At 28.0% G+C, this 26135-nt stretch overlaps 1 protein-coding gene and 3 non-coding genes across 4 annotated transcripts; all 4 read left to right on the top strand.

The window, feature by feature from the left end:
* The first annotated feature begins 3317 nt into the window (after positions 1 to 3317).
* On the top strand, positions 3318 to 8034 carry LOC113552420 (dual specificity protein phosphatase 14). Its single transcript, XM_026955304.1, has 4 exons — positions 3318 to 3341; positions 5158 to 5441; positions 5639 to 5873; positions 7650 to 8034. Exons 1-4 carry the CDS (start codon positions 3318 to 3320, stop codon positions 7857 to 7859), a joined length of 753 nt encoding a protein of 250 aa, XP_026811105.1. The 3' UTR covers positions 7860 to 8034.
* A 3310-nt stretch (positions 8035 to 11344) lies between these two features.
* Trnam-cau lies at positions 11345 to 11416 on the top strand. Its single transcript has one exon. It is a non-coding gene; the product is annotated as a tRNA-Met (tRNA).
* A 677-nt stretch (positions 11417 to 12093) lies between these two features.
* Trnam-cau lies at positions 12094 to 12165 on the top strand. Its single transcript has one exon. It is a non-coding gene; the product is annotated as a tRNA-Met (tRNA).
* Positions 12166 to 13442: 1277 nt separating this feature from the next.
* Positions 13443 to 13514, top strand: Trnam-cau. Its single transcript has one exon. It is a non-coding gene; the product is annotated as a tRNA-Met (tRNA).
* The last annotated feature ends 12621 nt before the right edge of the window (positions 13515 to 26135 follow it).

Below are 26135 nucleotides of genomic sequence, written 5' to 3' on the forward strand. Positions count from 1 at the left end.
ATAAAATTAATTTAATTTTTATTAATAATTCAAAAACGAATTATCTGGAAAATTTGAAAATTAATAAAAACGTCAACAAATATTAATTTATATGAATTTTTAAGACATGATATAATTTTAGGAGTAAGAGCTATAAAGCTCAATTTTTTTTTTAGTTAACTTATTCATGATAACATGTTTGTTTGTGAGTAAATAAACTTGATCATTAAATACAAGGGTCTTCGTAAGTTTTACTTATAAAAATAATAAATATCAAAAATACATGACAGTAGTTTTTTTATACCTAAGCATGTGAGTTTTAAATTTTAACAAATATAATCATTGCAAACATTTTTCAACTATTTTGTAATGAAAATTCAATATAATACATTTAATACAGGATTTCTCATAAACGTTCCTTATAAGAATTTAAAATTAATGTTTTGTGTACCCAAACACATATTTATTTTCATAAAGATTTAAATTTCTAGTTTTGACAAAATTCATCAAAATTGTGAATTTTAATGTTGACTGCAGGTTAACAGGGTATAGGCTAACAAATTGTCTGCGCTTAGAATCGTGAATTCGCATTTAACATTTATCATAACCGCTACAGTACCGCTACTCAATAGCTAAGAGAAAATAGATATTTCGATTAAAATGATAAAAATTTTTTCTGACTTTTATTGTAAAGATTTTACCAAGGTCAACTACCTACGCAAAAAAGGTGTATAGCTACAAAGTTTTTTAGAATTATATACATATCTAAAATTGTCCCATAAATTTTCATTAAAAATTTGTATATACTATGTATATACAAAGAACAAGGTTAACAAAAATAAACATTTAAAATATTATGTTGTAATCAGTGGGAAAAATAAAGTGACTTTACAATAACAATTTACAAGCCTTCCAAAAATGTTACAAGCCTTCTCAAATAATACACAAGCGATATACCATATATTTATAGATACTATCAATACATTTCTTCTGACTTACACCGACAAAATTAAATCAAATTTATGAAAATTGATTGAACCCTCTGGACATTATGTCTATTTTAAAAATAGTATTTTTATCATTGATTCTACCAATTGTCTGCTTTTGATCTCATATCTACGAACGATTCTAAGATATGCTGTGTATATACCTGCAAGGTTATTTGCTCGTGCATCCCCAATAATAATATATGTATATTATATAACAGGGATGGGTAACTGAAAGTTATTAGAGGGCCAAATTTTAGAAAATTAAAATTTAACGGGACAGAGTATACTTTGAAATTGTATGATGTAATTTGAAAATGTAGCGGGGGCTAGATAAAAAAGATTCGCGGGCGGTCAGTGGCCCACCCCTGTTATATAACATTAAAATAGTGCACTATAATTCAGTGATATTACTAAATAAAGGGTGCATTCATCTCTACATTCGAATTTAAACGTTTAATCATTATATAATATACCATAATAGAACTTTAGGGAATTAAAAATTTAATATAAAATATGTATACAATGACAACATCTTTAACTCATATAGGTACTCTTAATATGTATATTCCCATTCATTTATTTACAAATATAATATTAGATAAAGTTAACTATCTACAATAACTTCACTATTGTGATTGTAGTTTTGTCAAAATTAAATTATTAAAGCAAGTATGGTGTAAATAAGGGATTATTGTTTAGAAAAATCTCTACAGAAATGACGTATCATTGCGTTGTTGATAGCCAAAATCATAAAAATATATAGAACATGTAATAATAATTATTATGAAACAAAAATGAACTAAAAATCTTAACCTAAAAAATAATTTCCTTATAAATAAATAATCAAAAAATATACCTATATTAAATTATTATCATATGAAATAAATGTGTAACAGTAAAACTTCAAATTATTTCCGTTTTTTTTTATTTGTATGTAACAACTAACAATACATAACTTTTTATGTTTTATTTGTTTTAATGTATGAGATTTTAGAAAATGTGCAGTTAGTATTAACTTTATTGAGTATTTTTATTTCTAAATGTGCAAAAAAAGCATATTTAATATGAATATAACAATCAAACTTAAAATAATATAAGTAAAGTCTAAAAACTCTTTAAATTAATAATGTTTTATCTATTAATAATGATTTACAATTTATTTATTTATTTACATATTTTTAACATTAAATTGTATGGGGGCAATGGAGGGAAAAAATAAAATTTGAGGGGAAGCACTTACCCACCCTTGCCCCGTGTAGCACCACCCTTGTCCTTAATTAAATATTTAACACTTATATTAAAATAGATTATTATTAATCTAAACGAGTACTCTGAATTTCTGATGCTTTCTATTCTAAATTTACAAGTTGAAAATTATTATCCCATATGTATATTACATCATAAATACAATTATAAGTACAAAAATACTGAACACTAAAAGACTCAAAATCCATTAAAATTAATAATCTTCGATTTTATATTAAAAACAAAATATTTTAGATAGCTTGTTATATTTTATTGGACCATATTTACGTGGACCTACTGAACTTATATAGTCATAACTTAAAAAATATATTGTACATTATATATAAAAATTTAAAATAAAATATAAAATTAAGACAATCTATTATATCACTATATCATTGTTATATTGTAATGCTACATCTTTATATTTTATAATTACACGCTAATGTGTTATTCTTATTGTATCAATTGTCATATTTGACGCGCTTTCAATATTGACGGTAACTATCAGCTGGTAAGCCTTGTAACTGCAACTGCAACTGCAATCGAACTATCGAAGCTACAATTTTAAACAGCACCTATACTGATACATAATATATAAATAATAACGTATATAGATTTTGTCATTTATGTATATTGTATACGTATGAGTCATAACGTGCATATTATTTCTAAAGTCAAATTTTTAATTCATTAAAATGTATTATATTAATACAAATGCATTTAGATAATCGGTTACAATTATTCTCGTAGCATTAAATACGAATTTTGAATCTACTAGATTCATCTATAGTCTAAACATACACATAGACAGTATACCTACCTACTTATTAACATAGATATTATATAGGTACCAATATGCAGATCCATATGGTGTACGCCATGACACTCTAAGTCGTGATTAATCGATAGAGCTATGGATTCAAACGAAACGCATCACAGATAAACCTATACCCGTTTAAGCGTTACATAGGTAGGTATTTTATATAAATTCAAAAACATAAGTCAGTAGGGCTGGACGATATAATTTTTAATTATTTGGAGGGAAAACACCGAGTCCGCTCACATTTGCGAACGAGCATGCGAATACGAGTAACGGTCGGAATGGAGCTTACGGGGTCAACTTTGGTAAACAAGAACATGTCATGCGGAAAATATGCAAACAATTCGGGGTCGGACGAGGCCGCGCGGACAAGCGAGGGAGAACGCGGCGCTCTATTTTTGTCGACGCATTCTTTGCGGCCTCGCGGCGTCGGCGGCGATATAGAGGTGGCGGCCGTGTGAATTGCGCCAAAAATACGAAACACCTATTGCACCGCCGCCGTACCGTTGGTGGATTCCGCGTATATACATACATACTATACACGCATTGCGTATAATATCTTACAACGTTGAACACCGCCGCGCAATATTAAAGCTCCCGAGACCTCATCTGCTCACGCCGCGGTTCTCCCCCGCGCGACGACGCGACGAATTCCATTCACGGCGATCGTCACGAAACATTCCTTACCGAAATCCAGTAACCTAAATAGTTATACAATCTTTATATAAATATATTATGCATGACATTATAACCGCGTTATGATTTTTGTGATGTTGAAACGTTTGGAATTCAACGCGACTCTACCACATATATATGTGGGAAAAAACTGCTATACAGTAAAAGTTAGGACTTACAGGACTTATTCCGAGTACGTGGTTCACTGGAATCACAATGATGATCATATTGATCTTGTTTAAACGCATTGTATTGTCTTAGCTAAAAATAGTTTGTGTTAACTTTGTAGGTAGATTTTAAAATCTATTTATCGGCACTACAAAACAGCTACCAAGAAAAACATAAAGAAATAATAAAAACAACATATAACCTGTAGAATGGCAAATGTGAAGTGTGAAAAAAATAAAATTAAAATAACAACTCAGGACGTAACGAATTTACATATTGTCATATTATTATATAAACTATTTTGAAACAAAGGTATTCGAAAATACGATTGGACTGAGTTCCAAATTTCCAATACTAAAATTAAAAATAAATTAGAGAATATACTTAATCGTACTGTTATTTAATACCTATACCTATTTGTATATTCGAACTAAAATTACCTATAAAACAACGAAACTCCCTGTAATATTATAAGCTGTTGAAAACTTTAAAATTTGCATATAATTAATTTATTGTTTTTTCTCGTGGTTTTATTAGTTATCTTATTATCATTCTTATCTCAAAAGTACACTTTCATATTCATGTGAAATTAAATTTGTTCTTGATTTTCGAAATTGTAGTGTTAAATTTACAACAACTAATTGTTGAATGCATATGAATAACAATAATAACACCCTTTATCATTTATGAAAGTTCTAAGAATATTATAAATATTATGACGATATAAGACAAATATATAAATTATAAATATAATATCATTTGACGTTTGACGTTTGTATCGTTTTATCAATAAATATTTATATAAACACAAAACACAGTAGTATTAGAATTTAGAATTAATTCTTGAAAATAAACCTTAAAGTTTTATACTGTAAACAGAATGAATTACAATTAATGAATTAAATTTGTCCGTAGTATGATAATACCTACTCGGAAGTCGGTTTACACGGAAACTGTATTCGACTTTGAAAAAAATATTCAATCCTCCTCGATATGCATACTATCATAATTATAACGATAACACGCAGCGGAAATGTTACAATACTAATTGAACTTCTTACTTCCTCTGCGAACTAACCACATAACAGGGTCAAAGTTATCGGTGCAGACGGTACAGGTCCATGTAATATAGTAGTAATAGTAATAATTATGATGAATTACTAAATTACATGCACACTGAGTGAACGTAACAGTGGTAGTGGTGGTTGTCGGTCATAAGTCGGTCGAATAACAAAAACAAAAATTTAAAATAACAATAATAATAATTATTATTGCAAGAAGAACAACATCAACAACTTACTGCGGCGGCGCATTGGTCCGCACGAGCGCGCGGCGGTCGTCGACCACGGCACGGCGTCGCGCGCGTCGCACCGGAGGAGTGAGTGTTATAAAAGCTCATGTCCATCCGCATTCTCGAAACAGCCGACTGCGGACATCATGGCCAGCACTGCAGTATTACTGGGCAGGTATTCGCCGCGATCCACGGATCTACCGCACGACCGACGTAACAACAGGGTCCCCGTCAACGGCGGATCCGCCATCGTTCTCGACAGATCGGACTTGTAAGTACTCAATACCGTCGTTATAATAACATTATAATATACAGTAAAATATTTCCCGCCAAAAAATTATAATATATATTTATTTGAAAAAAACACCTACTTAATGTGATTACGCGAAGAAATTTTAAGATTTCGATTTCATATGTAACCGGATGACATTATAATATGGTAATAACATGATGTTTTTACCTTTGTAGATTTAGCGTGTCACCAATTTGTCCCGGACTGGCTCTCTGCGGTGCTCTGTCCATTTACACGGATAAGGAGACGGTGGCCGCGCTCCGGCCAACGTGTCTGATCAATTGCGCCTGCGAACTGCCCGACACACCGCTACCAGACACCGTGCACAGGTACCACAAGGTACCGGTGGCGGACACCGCGGTTACCGACCTCGGACCACACATGGACACGGTTACTGATCTCATACACCAGGTATATACATTATAATACGCCTATTAACTAATCGGTATTATCCATATGTATCGATGATGCTAGCATACAAACTATTTTCAACTATTCAAACTACCAATACCCTCCTGAAACCAAACAGAATTCGTTTTCTAAGAACCTACGTAAAGTCAATAATTATAGTAATTATAGGGGAGTACCTAAGTTATATTTATATGTGTGCACTAGTATAAATAATAGTAAAATATAATTGATCACAGTGATCACACTTTATAATATATCCAATTTAATATTGATACATAATACTCGTAGATAGGTATTGATGGTGAATTGCATTTATTAAAGGTATAAAAAAAGCTTGAAACTATGATAGGAGGATTATCACGTCAATATTTTTCATGTGTGATTTTAAATGATAACTTAACATTTTATACGCATTGCATTTTTATTTGCTATGCGTATTTCTAATTTTATGGGTCCAAATAATTCCTTTTGAAAAAATATGCGTTTATGTACATATCTAAAAATAGAGTGGAACCATTTGGAAACGTAAATGCTGAATGGAGTTCCAGCCCGACATCAAATTAATAAGTTTATTTTAAGCTTGTTAACTTTCAATTTAATTAATAGGTACAAAGTATAATAACAACAATCTGCTATATTATCAAAATAAATTGATACAATATTAAAATAAAACAACGTAAATGTAATAAATCTATAATAGTTTTCGTCTTTACATGGTTTACATGATTAATAAAATGTTTTTATTTCAAAAATTAATTTCATCTTATCTTCCAAAAAAGATAACAATTATTTTTATTTGACACTTTATTGTACAATGTATTAATATAACATAGTTACATAAACTCCAATATTGTTTATTGGTTATATTTTAATAATTGGTTATCATTAAATACTTTTAGTTATTTTTTGTTTAAAAAAAACATTGGACAAAATAACAAATTAAAAATATTTATAATAATTATAATTGTATAAGTTAATATTTTAGAAATGCTATCAAATATTTTAAAAGTTTATATGTTATCTAATTATGAATTATCATATTTATATAAATATTTATTCAAACACTGAAACAGGTGTTGAATTAAAATGTAATATAAATTACCAAAATTACCTTAACGGTTATATACATAAACAAAAATATATACACATATGTTATACATTTGCGAGTACTTATTGAATATAGGCCAGGGGGAACACGTAGGATTAATCGCTTGGCGTCCATCCCGGTATGCAATTCCTATGGGCCGGTAGCCCGTCAAACGAGCATGAAAGAAAACGCACTGAAAACCGGAAAATAAGCTGTTGTCAGATAAAAACAAAAATGGCTGTCAACGGTATTTTGAAAAGTTTCTGCCAGAAACTTAAAAAAAATGAAAATCAAGAGGTAGATATTTATAGGATTGTGACTTGTAAAAACAAACATTGGGTGTATTTATAAATTTCGTAGAAAGAATGGTCAGGTAATACTTATATGTCAGCTTAATTTAGAAGGAAACAACACTTATGTACATAATATGGCTGTAAAGCTGTAGCCGTGAGAAACGGAAGGTTCTATTTCCGTTTTTACTTTAAATGACAGACAACGTGATGTCTAAAAAACAAAATTATTAGTTATTATACAAAATTATTTTAAAAGAATATACGCCTTATTATAATATTACACTAAAAAATATTATTAATAGTAGAATTATAAAAAACACCAATAATATTAACTATTATGTATATCTTTATTAATAATTTATTAACAATACATTCGATTTTTTTTATTTGTTGTAGGAATATATTTCCGGAGGTACGACAATAATACATTGTGCAGCTGGAGTAAGCAGATCGGCTACTTTTTGCATAGCATACTTGATCAAATATCGTGGTATGACCATGAATAGTGCATATCGCCACGTAGCAAAATGCAGACCTTGTATAAATCCAAATACAGGATTTATTAGTCAACTAATAGAATTCGAAGGAAAATATAGAGAGGAGTAGCAGTGAATAAAATAACGTTTATAATACACAAAAATCATTCCAAGTATAAATAATTGTTGTATTGTATATAGTAATTGTATTGTAATCTTTTTAAATGTTTTAATTCCTATAAAATAATTATTTTTGTTTAAAAATTTAAAACTGTAAATGTTATGATCGATTCTATCATCGTACAATTTATATGATACGTTTTAACTATTTTATCTTTTAAGTGTTATTTGTAATAAATAATAATATAAATATATAATATTTATATAATCTATATAATACAAATGTAATATTCATGTGTACCTATATAATACCTACGACTTACATTATTTTCATAGTTTTTTTACATACTGCATAAAAATAACATATAAAAACATTTAAGTAACACTAAAACGTCTAAAACACTTGCAGTAAATTCCTATATATATTAACATAACAACTATTCATTTGATTGATTCAACAAATCCTAAATCATATATCAGAAACCTAAAATTGTTTCGCTTCACTCATGCATCAGCGCAAACTATATATAAATATAATTTATAATAATTAATAAACCATTGTATTTTAAAAACGAACCTGAATGAAGTTTTACATACACACACACACATACCCTCATCATCTGCATTTAACATTTGTTTATACCTACTATATACTTATTTTTCCTTTTAAAATACTATTCTATCGCATTACCTAAAAGATACAAAAACTCTTATTTATATATAAAATCGAACAATTTAATATAAACCTTATGCTCAGAATGCAGTTTTAATTTTTTAAATAATATGTTAATTTTCAATTTATACAAAATAAATATAATGTGTATCTATATATTGTACGTCGTACAATAATAGTAAATGTGATATAAATTCGGGCATTAAACTTTAAATATCTTTTTTTCTATGTTCGTCAAGTTCTCTCCGTTTAGAACCACGACTACAATAGTGGATAGACAACTATATTCTCTCCAGTGCTTTCCATTATCCCTAAATATGTACTATAATTATAAACTTCCTATGAATATATCAATATGTGTACTGTATAGGTATATATTATAGCATATACTATAGTGATTGACGCAAGCCTAGTGTTGGCCAATTAGAAATATTCAGATACCTACTAATATAATTGGATTAACAAAACAATATATTAGTTTCATCAGTAGTGATAAAGTAATCATATTATTATATTATTATTATTATTATTATTATTTTTATTCTTGGAGAATGAATGTGTTCTTTCTGGTTATAAACTATAATACCGCTTTCATATATTATAGTGATATCATATATGCATTATGCATTACTAAAAATAATTGTACTTTATAAGTGTATCTAAGTATAATGTGTCAGTATGTCGTAAATCGATACAACTTTTTCTAAAGCTAATTTTAGTTGTAGAACAATTGATGTCAATTGTATGGTCGAAAATAAATAGACTTATTATGTGCAGCATTAAGATTCATAAAGCAAATAACGTAGGAATAATAAGTATATAAAAAGGCTAAATTTTAAATTTAAAAAAATGTTTACATTTTGGATAGTTATAGTTTGAAGTTGAGCACTGTCATGTTCTTTTTGGACAATATTGGAGAAAGGATAAATAAACTATCACCTAAGATTTGTTTGTATCATATATTACTAAAATGACCGATAATAACGAAATACACTAACAAAGTAACAAAATCGTTCTTTTACCTTAAGTTAAAGTAAAATAACTGTTCTAGTATGAAGTGCTATTTTGTATTTGTCTTTCATTTTACTTTCGGTACATTTTTGGCAATAGTCACGTAGTTTGGGCGTTGTGAATGGTATTTTAGTGACGGAAAATAACATTTTATTACGTCACTGTTGCACACATATTTTTTGTTCATGTCTAATCAAATGAATGATAAATATATACTATACTTATACGTACATGGCTCGGTACATTTACCTTATTTGTCATCCATAACGTAAACTTAAATGTAACACGGTATTATTTTTTTTATATTAATAATTTACTTAACATTAAAATCAACTGCGAGTGGGATAATAGGTAATAATAGTTAACGGATTATGACAATGTTCCGTCAAAAAATGTTCATTACCTACGCCAACAACGTATCATACTAATGTATTTTTAGAGAAATAAAATTAATATGTATAGAACACCTTAATGAAAATGTTATTTAAATTTAAAATAACTATTTTATAATTTTTATTTAATGGAATGAAAAATTTAGTTTTAATAATAAAATATATAAGTAATAAATAACTATTATTGAATCAACGTACCTATATAAATAAAATGAATTAAAATACATAAAAATTAATCAAATAATAATTTAACTAGCTAGTATAATTTTACCATTAGTTTTAATCATAAAAAAGGATCAAATAACAATTAGAAAAAAAACCAAAATATGTATAACAATATAATTCTTATTAAAAAGTAATGTTCAAAATGTATCTACTAATTATACAACTAATAGACAATAGTATTCCCCAATTATTTTATATTATTTTTCAAAATTAGGTTTATAATCATCAAAAAAATAATAATAAATGTTTAATTCTATACATAAATGTATCTTAATATTTTATACTAATACAACATTATTTATAATTTTATATTATTAAAATAGTATAGTACCATGTTTTGTATTTATCGAAATACCTAATATTATGTTTATTTATTAATTAAATAAAATTAGAACAATTTTAAAATATTAATTTCACTTGCACAGTTGCACAACGCATCTGTTTTATGTCTGTTTCGGACTTAACCATCTCAGTTATCATAAGATCGTGGCTCATTTATGTTACCTATCTACCATTATATAACATGTATGATATATTATAATATATACATTATACATAGTACATTTGTACATAGAATGTAATAACACTTTAATAACTAATAATCATTAATTACTAGTAAAATACCACAAACGTATCTGCTGCTGCTATAGTGCCGTGTGCAGGTAGGTAACAATAATTACATAACAATAATTACACATGAACATTGTACATTTTATGAAAATATATAATAATTAATAAGTATTGTATATAATATAAAATACTTTTGACCCTTAAAAATACCAACTTTAATTTCCATCCAATTTGCTGCCAAAAACCAATCTTTAAGTAAATTTGAAAACTGAAACATTATTATTATTTCAATACCTGATGAAATAAACAAAAAAACATTATTGTAAAATCAATGGGTATCTACATTTATTTTTTCCATTAAGAATCTCAAATTGACTTAGGTTTTCAAAGATGGAAAATTTGAAACATAAGATTTTTTTTCTAATAATAAATTGTCACATGCCTTATAGATTACAGCAATACCTGAGTAATAATTTAATCAAATGTAAAATATTTACATAGTATCTACCTATAACATATTGATACCATTTTCAGATATAATACTACATTAATATGTAAACAATGGATAATAATTTAATCTGCATGATATTGAAAGGTATACCATACACCTACGCACTCATCATTAGCAGAGTGGCGCAGTGGAAGCGTGCTGGGCCCATAACCCAGAGGTCCGTGGATCGAAACCACGCTCTGCTAAACACGATTTTTATAAATATTAAAAAAGAAACTACAAAAATTGTACATTTTTGTGGAAAATAACATACACAAGTGGATTGTGATTTTAATTATTTTTTTTTAACTAGTTAACCATGTCTCTGATGATTTATTTAGAATCTATTGATTTTATAATAAATAATGATGTATTTTAAAAAGTTTTTTGAATATGGGTTTTTTGAGATCATGTGAAAAATAACTTTATTGTGTATGGTCATATGGATCCTATATCTTTATTCTTTATTCAAATTAGCTGCAAATTAATATGCTCTCTAATCAATATTGTTTTTTTATCATTTGCAATGATATTTCAGTGAATACACATTTGAAATTTTACACATATCTATCATTATAGCGACCTGCTCGATGGCATTTGACTAGGTTAGGTTAGGTCGAAATACACTCAAAAGCTACTAAATTATAAAAATATTTTAGTAAATTGTTTAAGACAATTATTATTACTAATCAGTTCAGATATTCTTGAAACAGCAAATCGATAAAACTTAAATGTTTATTAAAACTTTAAAATATAAAGCTCTAACTAACGCTTTCAGTATGATCCATTTGGTCTTTCATATTTATCAAAAGTATTTTTAGATTTTTAATTTTTATCTTATTTATTCAATTGTTATAATTAACCGAGTTACACATTAATCATTAGCAGAGTGGCGCAGTGGAAGCGTGCTGGGCCCATAACCCAGAGGTCCGTGGATCGAAACCACGCTCTGCTAAACATTGTTTTTTATAGTTGAACTAAGTAAAATTAAGAATTTACGTTTTTGTGGTAAATATATGTATATATTAGTAGAATGTGATTTAATTTTTTTTGTTTTGTGTTTGGCAGTTATCCAGATACTCAAAAGATTTCAAAATACGGCTTTTTTCATTTTAGTGAAAACTCATGTGGAAATGGACGTTTTGTAATCCTAATAATCGGATTACAAAACGTCCATTTTAGTATAATACTATAATGTACTATACGTATATACGTATACACTATCATACGTAAGAGTTTCAGAACATACATTTGTCTAGAATCGTTTTTTATCGTTTACAATCATTTATCAGTTAACTCAAATTTAACACAGTCATTACAGTGGCTTAATATCGATTGATGAGTTGTAATTATAAAAGCTGCACAGTAAAGCGTCTTTTCAATATTTAAAAAAAAAATAATTTCAAATTAATAATTTTAGTTATCAATACTTTTTCGATAGATTGTCTTTAGCGTAACGAATGATTTTACAATGATAGGTATTTGTTGTTCAGATTGACAAAATTCGATATTTCAACAAAATATAATAATTTTATTGTAATTTTTAAATATTTTTCGTTTTTTGTTAAAACTACTAAACATCAAAAATATTATTTTGATTTTTGAGATAAGTATATACTTAAAATGTCTTCAAAAACAGATTATTTGTAAATAATAAATTTTCAACAAACTATAACTTTACCAATTTTGTAGCTATAAAAAAAATTTTTATGCAAAAGTTGTTTAGAAAAAAATATTCTATCCGAATCTGATCTGTAAAAAATTGGTGTTGCCATTTTAAAAAAAATACTTAAGTATCAAAAAGGTTAAAAATTTGAAGCTTTTCTGAAAATGTGTATTTAAGTACTCACTTTCATTCACCGAAAACTCCATTTCAATACAAGGTCATCCAACTCAAATATTTAGTGGTACCTCTTAGCATGAATGTACTGTATAAAGACATAAAGCTTATACAATTCTTAAAGACTTAAAAATTTAATACGATCCAATTAAAATTTCATATTGTCAAAATGTGAATTTTTTAAATTACATATTGCATTACCTATATAAGTACTTAAGTATGTATTAATATTGTTTATGATAACGAGATTTGAATTTTTTTAACTATTGTATTGTTCTTATATTTAAATTGTATTATATTGTTTACGATCTTAACTTTAATATTTTTTTATTTATTCTAAAGATGCGTGTTTTTTTAATTGTTATTAATCACCTATTCACAAGTTCATCATTAGCAGAGTGGCGCAGTGGAAGCGTGCTGGGCCCATAACCCAGAGGTCCGTGGATCGAAACCACGCTCTGCTAAACATTAATTTTATAAATAAATAAGCTACAACGAATAGTATACATTTTTATTAAAAACACACTAGTAGATTGTATTTTAAATTTTTTGTTTCTGACATTCTCTGCAATCTCATTACTTTAGATTCTGACCGGAGTGATAAAGGTATTGATTACAATGATGATATATGTTTTTTTAAGTTTAAATTTTAATATAAATATATAGTTTTAGGGATCATGTATAAAGTGATTTAAAAAATAGGAATTCGTTGCAATGTTGTCGTACAACATTATGGTAATACACTAATAAATATTATTATTAAAAAATAAATATAATGGGAATAATACAAGAACCTTAGGGCTTACGGCTCAACAATAATAATAATAAAGCCCATCAGTATAATATAATATAGATGATAATTATAATAATAAAATGTGAAAAAATGTGAAAAAACGGTAAATACAAGTGCACATAAATAATGAGCGCATTCGACAGTCGTAGTAAAAAGTTGTTGTCTAAAATTTATATTATCTATAAACACAGTAATATTATAAATTTCACTTGTGACTAAATTTGTCTAATACGCTCCGTAATACTCGCCTTGTCGGTCATGTACTCATGTCTGTATCTGGTCGCCGCTGATGTCGCACATCTATACACCGTACCCGGAAACAACTGTTCCATTTCAACATTATTAGTGACATTTTTTTTTTTTTAACTGTTTCCAACGACTGCAATACAAATATATCTCCATCACCTTTATCGATACTGCACATCACCAGCACCTGTACCGCTAACGCGTTTTTAAAGACGCTGATCTGGACGAGCATCTCGCGGGTGGCGTGTCTATGGCTGTATTTGAGAACGTGCGTGATTACTTGTGTTGTAATGTTGTTAGGTTTATTAAAAAAACGAAATATTATTTTATACGGAGCGGTGATCAACAAATGCCATCAACATATTTTATTTGTTTCAATTAAAAACTATTTGTTTTCCTTTCATATTGAGGTACACACTAAAGCGTTTGTGGCGAGAAAACACTTAAGTTAAAATAGCAATACACTATAATACTTAATTTCTCTTCCATAAAATAGTATTCATTATCGTAGTCAGTTGAGAAATAGAAAAATTTTGTCAAGATTAAAAAGATCTCACTCTTAAACATCCAGTACTCGTTATCGTGGAGTCCAGGCCAAAATAGCGAAACAATTAACCGTGAATGTAAAAATCGCGAATTGATAATAGTGAAAATAAAAATAGTGAATTTTAAAATAAGTGATTATGCATAATTAAAATCCTTTACGCGTGGGTTTTCACAAAACCTTCCCAGTTGCCTCTTACCCGTAGTGTCTTCCATGGTGGTTCTAACTATTAAACATATCTTTTGCTGTCTCTTATTTTTAATAACTCATACAATATGAGATTTTTTAAAAATATTTTAATGATTTTTTTATATTTTTAATTTTGTAAAAATTTATATTTTATTATATACTATAATGTATACTCTACAATACGAAAAAAATAAAAATATTTTTTATGTATATAAAAAAATGGCAAGACTCTGACGTAGACCTGATTTTTATTCTCAATCATCAGCATGAATGACAACAACTATATGAGAAAGTTACTTATATCTAGAAAAAAACATATACAAATCATAAGAGGGGGTATAGATGTATGATCGTACCTAATGGCTATAATAATACAGATAATACAGGTGCACAACGTGCACAACGTGCCGAACAAACTATTGCAAATAATAGCCTAACACCGTCACACTGCTGCAGTATTTCATTCGTATTAGAAATTAAAAATAACATAATATTATATAAACGATAACATGGATCTTATCTGATACAACAGTCGTGGTGCAATACGAGAGAATCTGTCATCTGATGACGCCCGGATGGTGGCGGTGAATGGCACTGCTCCTAACACGTCCCATTTCTTTAGCGGAGAACCAAATGTCTCCTAAGTACTTATATAAATATGCGAGTCAAAATAATGCCATTCGACTTAATGTGAGTACCAACTCTTTTTTTTTTACATTTAGTCGTTGTTTGCGTATATAATCATAAATATCTTTCTGTATTATACAAATGCTTATGTTTAAATTTCTGTCTTAAAAAATAAATAATAATCATTGATTTTCTCATACATTCAAATCATACACAGACAACTCGCGCAGATGCAGCACGTAAACCTACCTGCTGCATCCATGTGTAGACCTTTGATACATACATCTGAATATCATATTTAATATTATTTAATATTAATGAATGATAAAATAACAATAATAATAATTATTATTATTATCGTATACTCAGGTACGTGTCTCGATAATAATTAGAAAATCATTATCGAAGTAATAACGGCGTCGGCTAGCTGTGGCGGTGCCGCGGTAGCAATCTCAATCCAACGCAGATTGACTTTTGTACAATCGATCGGTAATAGATCGTTACGTAACAGTTCAACGGCGTTACGGCGCGGCGTAACGCTAATAGCACGTAACGACTGGCACGCGGGAACACGGTGCAATGAGTGCGAGACGTGTGTACAAAGGTAACGGCAGATGAGTCGATGACATCCGGAATATGCGGACGCGCGGTAACGGAACTGCATCAGTAACGCCAGTAACGCACGGTGTAACCGCCGGACGACGATAATGAACGTATATACTTGCAGTGCTTGCGATCACGAGTAAGCGAGAAAAGCGGCGGCACACATTCCATCAATATTGATTTCATGCAATAACAAAACGCGCGATATTTTGATTAATCATCATAATCGAGTAGTTTCTGGATGATTACATCAACATTTTCAAACATGTATATTAATCATATATGTGTAATTTTTAATTGAATGTTGTTTTTTTTTTAGTTATGTGTGTGTGTGTGTACGTTTATTCTAAATTTACAAACAGTTATTCAACTGAGCCGTTTTTAGCTCAAAATGCGGTTCCGATGAGCTCGTGTTTGCGATTATTATTACTGCATGACGATTCTATTAGGCACAACACACGCGCGTTAAAGTAAAAACTACTGGTTGTTCTGGTTTCCGCGACGACATGTATCACGTCGTTTTTTCGTGACGACTCGTGGTCCGAAACAAGACGGTCGATCGCAATCGGAGTCGCACGTTCTCAATGATCTGCGACGACACACGTCGACCGGTATAATATGCGGTGTTATTATAGTGCCCGATCCACGGTGCGATAAATGGTATTTTGGCATTTTGCTATTCCGAAAATTTCATTTACGCGCGTATTGCATTATAATATAAGTACGCGAAGTAATATAATATACTCGTAGTTTGTATTAGCCTGATTGATATGTTATTTTACGATGCAGTAACGTACCTATATTGCCTATATGTTTAGCCGTTCTACATAGGCGTGCGCACGGGGCGAGCCGGACCTAGGGGTATAGTACAATTTCAAATTTGTGCATATTATATTTAACTCTATCATTATATTCGTGTAGATCATGAAAATTTCATTTGTCGCAATAGTGAAATAAAATAAAAATATTTGTGTACTACCACATAATTTTTATTGATTTATTTATCTGACTAAAACATTGTGCACAAAATGTCAAAATATATACCTAGTATGACTAAAGAAGTACTAAAGAGTCTGTACTCTATAATATAGAGTCTATATTACTTGACTTTCCTTTTTTTCTTTTTGTTCAAGAAGAATTTGTTTTTATATCCTAAATATAACTTATTACAACGTGTTATAGTGTCAATAGTATCATAGTTGTACACATCAAAAGTGAATAAAATTTTAAATTAACAATGGTTCCTATTCTTCAGAACACATGCCCAGAATAATTTTATGAACCCACCTCAATGTTCCATAACAGTTAAACGTAAATTATAGAAACATTATTATTTATTGCGAGTCCATTTGATGGAAAGAATTAAAAAAAAATATTTAGTACCCTCAAATTAAAATTTAATACTCCTTGTTTTTTTATATCTAATGTTTATTTTAGTGAAATACCATTAATTTTATGTTTTTAAATTATGGAAAATTTAATGAAAAAATTTCAATTATTTGGTCATAATATTTATGTCATATAATATTCAGCCAACGGATCACATAAGAACATTATTTTTACCTAAGACCTAGGTCTTTCTTTCTTTCTTATCATAGATTATTCTGTTTCAAAAGACTTTAAACTGAAATTATGCACTCAGCTACATATTATTGTTTTCTCGGCTAACGAGTAACGATATACTTACACCAATTATTAAGGTAAATCAGCTGGAGAGTGAAGATAGTACGTTTAAATGCTTCGATTAGACATTATTATATAATATTATTAATAATGTGTTTCTCTACGCATAAGTGTAGTCAAATTGTCTGTACAATGCGCCGGAAAAGCCAAGTAATTATGTGATACACATAATATATTATTATTATATTTATATTTATTTGATAATTTTAATTTTAAACATAGGCGTTATTCGCTAAAATTACTTATTATAACTATACTGCAATATTTATTATTTTATCAATCATTCATTACTATGGCCACCCGTTGACGGTTTTTTTTTAAAAAAAAAAACTAATTTTTTGTCTTTTTTTTAAGAAAGTAGGGTATTTATTAGACTTGTGTACCTAGCATATTATAAGTAGCGAGAAAGATTCGTTATTGCTCCTGGTAATCTTGGAAAAAAAAAGCTTTTTTACAAATTAAAAATTGACGAATGTACGCGTTAATAACAATACTTAATGTGACACCGATGGAATATTTTGGATTTTCATAATTTCATTATTAACTTCGTACGTAGTGTACTAGTGTGTTACAAAATCATACACATTTCAAAATGTATAATGAAAAAAATTCCGTTTTAAAGATAGAATAAAAATAATACTTTGTTATTAATTTTCATATTAAATATAATATATATTGATTATTACTAATTTATAATTTACAATAATTTAATTTTTTTTCTATCTGTGAATGATTTTATTCTTTATACGATTATACGTGTATGACATCAGTAGTCTATTTCCCATTTAATATTAACTCTACCTTATAATTTACATCAGATAATTTTTTTAGTGGTTTAATAGGTCCTCTATATTTAGATGTTAATTTTTTTTTATTTGATTAGTTCCTGATTAATATAGTGTATTTATTTTGTTCCTTGTATTATTTTATTACTATTTATTATAAATTTTAATATAAAATATAAATAAATAGTTTACGTTTTATATTATGTCTACATATAGCCAACATACGATAATAAGAAATAATAATAACTAATAACTATACTAAATTACTATATGTATTAAATTGGTATAGCCAGTGGCGTAGCAAGTGTATGGCGAAGTTAGGTTACCTAAGTAGTATTTTTGTTCCATCTTCAAAACGAAATAATTTTCATTCTACATTTTTAAATGTGTGTGATTTTGTCAGTGGTTAAAGTGGAGGGGGACGGAGTCCCCCTTCTTATTTACGGTAAGATTCCACGTCCCCTTTAATTTAAGTCTCCAAAGTCCGAGGAGACGCTTAACAAGAAATGTATTGTAAATTTATGTCGCGTGTTAGTTAAAAAAATTAATTAATTAAATGGCTTACGCACACACACGCATCGATAATCACCAAATAAATATCAAGTAAATACATTTTTTTTAACATTTCAGGTAATGTAGGTATAGCGATTTATTTTTTATTTAGCAGGCATTAATATTTTTAAGTAATATTTTTATGGAGAAAATATTATTTTACATACTATTAACATAAATTTTTTTTTAACAAAGGTGTGTGAAAGAAAAAAATTATGGAAGTTTATACCTAGTGTGTTTCTTAAAAAAGTTTGGTTAGATAAAACTTTGGAAGAAGAACTCGGGAATGCTCTTCAATTTTTGGTGACTTTAGTCTCCCCTCAACATTTTTCCCACTTTAATCACTGGATTTTGTTTATTTATACACACTAGTACACTACGTGTGAATTTAATAATCAAAATTATGAAAATGCCAATTAGCAGGGGTGCAGAGTTCAGAGGGGCTCGGGGACTGCAGCCCCCAAAATTGAAATTGCTAATACTATAAAAAATTTATAACATACAAAACAGCAAATAACTATATTTTAGTAATTGTTTAACGATTAGTAATGTTTATTAATTATTTAGATAAAATTGAACATGTGTTTATAAAATGTAATTTTCAAAGCCTGCATGGCGCCTCTGCCAATTAGTATACCAATAAGTAATCTGCTTACTGGTGGTTAGTTGTAAAAATGCGATTAATGGTAACAGTAACGACAACAGTAAAAAAAAATTACGACGAAAGCGATACATTACGACGGACGGCGGCGGAGATGTTTCACTAGTCAGCAAATCAAAGTGCTCCGTTTAGTCCGTCACACGATGTCAGTGATGTCACCATAGTTTTTTTTATATATGTATAATAAATATATATATATATCGTCACCACAGCTACAGTCAGTACACAGGTCTTACATATATATATAAACAAAACATTAAATGGTTTTCGTTCAGCACCGTCGTGCCACCGCAAGTAGACATTACGACATGCATTCAAAGACATGCTGCCGACCATTATTGTCGTGTGTTCCCGTAATCCCATACGTATCACGTTTTTATTTTTTTTTTATTTTTTTACTCTTACGACATGTCGTCGAGACGTCTCCGACACCGACGTTGTACGGTTTTAGTACGATCGCAAAATACTCGTATTATTTGTCGGTCGTCGCATTATTTTTACGCGTCCCCGATTGCGTTCGGCCGTTCGTCTGCCACCGTCGTCGGTGTCGCGACGAGTAAACGTCGTACACCTGTACGTTTTTATTTTGACGTGCGTCCCCGAGTGTACCACCACTTCGTGGTCAGCCGCTCCCACGTCCAACGCCTTATTACGTTATTAATGTGTTAATCATTCCTGTTCCGCCGCCGCCGCCGCCAACTTTTCTACCGTCCGTCGTTACCTCTGTACGGACCATTAATTAATTAATTAAATTATTATTTTTAACATAGATATCGTATTATAATATCCATTAATATTGTCAAATTGTTTATATAACTTTTATTAACTAAACTTCAATTTAATATTCATTACTATAATATATTTTTTTAAATAATTGTTTGGTTATTGAATTCTATACGGCACTACAAATTCTCCTACTATGAATAGTCGCTCGCGATCAATTTACGCGCTAACAATTGACCGCTATCAATTGTCGCGCCATCTATTGACGGGACACCCTCCGAATACTACAACACATAAAAATATTGGTCCAGACATGTTTTTTGAAAAATGGTTTTATGATAATACTACTATCAATAGTTTTGAGCTCAAAAAATTTTATCTTGATGATTCAAATACTGGGATTAAACTCGATGATTTACCTTCCCCTTTGACTAAGTATGATATTTTCAAAACTATATTTGACGAAGATTTGGTACAACATTCACATATACATAGTAGACGATACTATTTTATCGTTTTGTTACATCTAATAAATAAATACCCGATAAATCAAAATTAAACCGTTAGACTGATACAAAACATAGATGAAATGTATTGTTTTTTTCCGTATGTCTTGTTATATCCCGTGTAAAAAAAAAAAAAATTAAAAAGTATTGGACAACTTTTTTTTTTGTGTCTACCCCAGCTTTTGAAGTATTTTATCACAAGACAGATAATATGAAGAACTACATCGAACCAGATCTTATAAAAAAAGTAATTACAATATATTTAATTAATTTAATAATTTAATAATAATAATAAAGTTTTTTCTAAGTCAAAGTATTTTGTTTTTAATGTACCTAGCTTATATTTGTAAGAAATGCCAACAAATCAAAAGGATTATTATTAAAAATAAATAATTTATTTGGGGTGACAATGCAAAGCGTACTATTTGGGTTTTACATATTTTACAGGAGAGGTCATTTTCTACTGTGAATTAAATAATTGAGATATAAATGTTGTGAAAATTTTTAAAAATAATATGTGATAATCATATTTCATAGTTATAGAAATTGTGCATTTATATATTTATGGAACTTACAACATTTTTAGCCAGAATAGCGAAGAAATAAAAGAGTATTAAACAATTTTAAATTTAAATATAAATCAAAAATAAGTGGTTATTAAACATGGAAATGCTCAAATAAAACATACACTACCTATACATATATAGTAGATATAGATATCTGGTATATAAAATAAATTGTCGCAGTTTGTATAATGTATATCTAATCGGTTATGTCGCAAATTGTATAATATTATATTTTTTTTGCCGTAGTTTACAATAACTTAAATGATTGCATTGTATACAAAATAATAGTAATATAGTTATCAGATGCGATATAGGTTCGAATCGATAAGAACAAACATCAACATCTGTAAAATTACAAAAGTAAAAATAATAATAAATCGAATAATTTGATTAATGTGTATGCAATATAGATACTTATTGTTACAGTATACAAACACAAAAACGTTATTTTACGATTAGTTATACGCTCTGATTTATATTGAATGCAGACACGATTTAGTTACGTTTTTAGTATTTCAAGTAAATTTTAATACACGTTTATACATACTATTTGTCATATAATCGGAGTAATCGTCTGAAATTTCTGTAATCATAATTGACAATTCCTTTACATTTATTTTTTATTTTTATTTTCTTACTATTTCAATATGTAACACATCTAACTTGATTGTACATTAGAATATTTGTAATAGTTTGTATCCTAAGAGAAATTATAAAAAAAGAAAACAATGGGAATATTGAGTTTTTTCAATGAGTTCTATTTTTTCACATATAAAACTAATAAAAATGCTTCAATCATCAAATTTTACAAAAGATAAAAATTGTGAAAATTCGATTCTAGTTTTGTTGGTATTTATATAAGTTGTAGTCAGCCCAGAACTTTTTAAAAAAAAATAAAACTATTTTATGGATAAACGACATTATTTATGCAACACTAGTTTTGTTCAATATAGATAGTATAACAGTATAACGGATCATAAGAATTTCCTATTAGGATTTATAATTAACACATAGTTAATTATATTCTATTCTATTCTATTCTTCGGATACTATTAAGTCTTTACTGTTATTTAAAATTATCTACCTTTATAGTTATTCAAAACAATTTTGATAACATAATGGTCTGTTAATAAATATTAATTTAATAGCAAAGGATTGAGAATGTAATCCAATACCATGTACTGTAAGCAGATATTTCTTAAATCATATTTCACATTCTTTTTACGTGTCATATCAATTCTTCAAAATATATTAGATGTGACACTTGTGGAATAATATTAAACTATTAGTGTATCAATAAAAATAAAAATAAATTATTCATTTACGTAAATTTGTTTATACTTTAAAAATTATTGATTGTATAATACAATGTTTTATTGTTTACAAGAAACGTACGTATAATTATCTAATTTGTAATTAATTGTATTGTTTATATTAGTTATTAATAAATTAAAAATAGTTTAATGAGTCATTCTCATAATAATTTTTTTAAACTGAATACTAAGAATAAACTTACTTTTAACTGCCTTAACTAAAAAAACATATAAATATAATTTGCCATTTAATGTGATATAAGTTTAGAAAACCAACCTTAATTTATACGTAGATTAACAAAATATACACAAGTATATTCTTTAAGTAGAATGTAGTAGATCAATAAGAAATCAACAGAAATAAATTAATACATTTTCGTAGAGATTATATTTTAAATTATGATTAATTTCTACAGCATAATAAAACTCAAATCCAACTTATTACACAGAACTAATAATTGTACAAAGTAATTATAATAATAGTGATACAAATAATGGGTATATATGCCTAAGTGAACACTTTTTACCTATGGATGAGAGTAAACGAGAAAAAATTTGAAGATTGATATCATTTAAAAATTTATCAAATACAAATCCCACAAATTTAGCAACACAATACAATAAATTATAAAAATCAATAGTAATCATATGAAGTATACACTAAACGTACTGATTTTCTCTGAAAAAAAAAACACACTAATTAATAAACAAAAATATTTATATTATGACTCAATAAATTGTTTTGTGTAATATCTAACAATGATCTTCTTATGGAAATCAATTTTTTGCACTTAATAATAACAGTTTTTTTATATATATGAAAAGATATTTATGATTTTTAGGAGCCTGGGTATTTGATAGAATTATCCATGGACAATATTTGTTGATGCTGCGAGACCTCTACAACTCTTCAATATAAGAGTAGTGGTTTCTATTGAATATATTTGGATGCAGTGAGAAATTATTTTTGAAATCTGCCGTGAATAAGTTTGCTTTACCAAGATTTGAGAATGCAAGCAGACAGGATACTCTAGAGAAGGTATTTTAATTTTTTTTAATTTAAGTATTAACTTATTAATAATTTAACACACTTAATATACGTAAGCCTATCACCAATGAGGATGTTTTGTGTTGAAATCACAACCTATCAAAAAGTGATTTTTAATGATGTTAAAATGAGTAAAATCATCGACGTTTTATTTTATGTCAGCTGAAGATAAGTTGAAAAAATAGTGATAGGTATATGGTTTTAGAGTGAGCACATTATTTGTGGACTGTGTACAGTTATTCAGGTACAATGACCGAATTTTTATACTTAAAAAGTAAATCATCAACATTTTTATGATTCACTTTCTGAATGACGTTTGTACATTTTTGTGGTTGGGATAATGTAACACAATATTTTGTGTTGACTCATAAAATTCTAAAAATTTATTGATCATATTACACTATTAATGATATTAAATTAATAAATTTTGAAACATTCGTTTTTAACTGAGCATTTTTAGTTCTCAATGTAAAATTTACATTTTTAGTAAACTTTATTCTTTATACATTATACATTTGTGTTGTATCAAAATTATTTAATTACCAATGGAAGCTGGAAAAATTTAAAATAGTAGTTAGTATACAGAATGTATTTATAATTGTTTTACTATACAATCATCATAGATTATAATTATTAGGATGTTCATCAACACTTGGTTTAAAAATATTTAATATCATATAATAATAATGTTTATTTGTAAATAATTTTTCTTTTTACATAGAACATATCTTACATCATGATTGAATCATAATTTCCAGATTCGATATATTCGAATGACGTCGACAATGGCGTGTAATAACCTGCAATCATTAGTTAACACAGTGTATACTGTTTTTTTTTTTTTGGTAATCTATTTTCTTAATATTTTCGTATTATTTTCAAACATAAAATGGAAAATAAGTTGAAGTTGAACAACCTACTACTCAACAACAACGCAAATGCTGTATTTTTAAATAAAAACGCATTTATTTTAAAAATGAATTAAGGAAAACTAAAACAACAAAATAGACTGCAAATGATTGCAATTTAATAAGAAAAATACGATGTTGTAAATACATCAGGAATTGAAAGGTTAGGAGTACCAGTATCGGAGGATAGTTTAATTTCAAAGTACCGCTATAATGGTGTATGTGGTAATAAATAAAGTAAAGTGGTTTCCCCTAGGTGTTTAAAACTATTTTTTAGTAATAATTAATGAAATAAAACCATTAAAATAATTATAAATTAATAATAAATAGTATTCATGTCAAAACACTTTTAGATAACAATATTAATTCTTCAATTGTAGATACCTAATCAGCAACTATTTAATAGATTTAAAAATCAATATTTTAAGTAGACAATGTTAACTTATTCCAACTTTGCATTGAAATTTAAGAAACATATAATATATTTTTGTATAAAATAAAATTTTTAGTAAACCAAAAAACCAACTTACTTGTGTCAACTATAAAAACAAATAACCAGTATTGATTTATAAATATTATTATTATATAGTATTGTAGAATTATGATTCAATAATCAAATGTAGGGCATTGTTTGAACATTTCTCAATAAATGTACAAATTGCAGATCTTTGCAATTGCAAATGTTTTAATTTTTTTGGGCCGTTCAAATAATGAGTAGCCGTTGACCAAAGATATGTTTAAAGTTAAAAGTTGAAGAAATGAAGATTAAATTTTGGACTTGCACGGACCTGAGACCATAATACATGCAGTGGTGTAACTTGGGGGGGAGGGTGCAAAAAATCTTTAGTACCTCCAAGTTTAAATTTAACACCCCTTGTTTTTTATATCTAACTTATTATTTTAGTGAAAATAAATATTCTACTTACCGTACGCGTACTACGTTTAATCTTTTATACATAAAATATAAAAACAATCGTATTTTGAAGATAAAAATTATGTTAAATTCTAACCGATAAGAATGACGAACGTACCGGCTGGTTAGTAATGAACTACGTTGTATTCGTCGTCTGTGAGGCACAGTATCGGACGAAACTCAAATTTAGTTCATTTGCAATTCAGACTTTAAACACTATACAAGAAGAATTTACTATGAAATGTCTGCAGATTACGAATCAATCAACATCATGAAATCGAATTCACCGTCTCACTGTTATTAATAATGGTCTTGTCGATAATAACACATTATTATCATAACCAATATGATGATTTCGTGAACTGAAGACGCGGTATAGTTGACGAGTCGACAACGTATGTAAAAAAAACGAAAAATGTGGATCT

The sequence above is a fragment of the Rhopalosiphum maidis genome, chromosome 2 (genome assembly GCF_003676215.2).
Source record: "Rhopalosiphum maidis isolate BTI-1 chromosome 2, ASM367621v3, whole genome shotgun sequence".
Taxonomy (NCBI): domain Eukaryota; kingdom Metazoa; phylum Arthropoda; class Insecta; order Hemiptera; family Aphididae; genus Rhopalosiphum; species Rhopalosiphum maidis.

What these genes read in the sequence shown, in the direction of transcription:
- LOC113552420 (XM_026955304.1), top strand. Translation starts at nt 3,318, where the DNA reads ATGGAGCTTACGGGGTCAACTTTG. An exon ending in AGCTTACGGGGTCAACTTTG is followed by an intron (nt 3,342 to 5,157) that starts GTAAACAAGAAC and finishes TATTATTGCAAG; the next exon opens with AAGAACAACATCAACAACTT. An exon ending in GTTCTCGACAGATCGGACTT is followed by an intron (nt 5,442 to 5,638) that starts GTAAGTACTCAA and finishes TTACCTTTGTAG; the next exon opens with ATTTAGCGTGTCACCAATTT.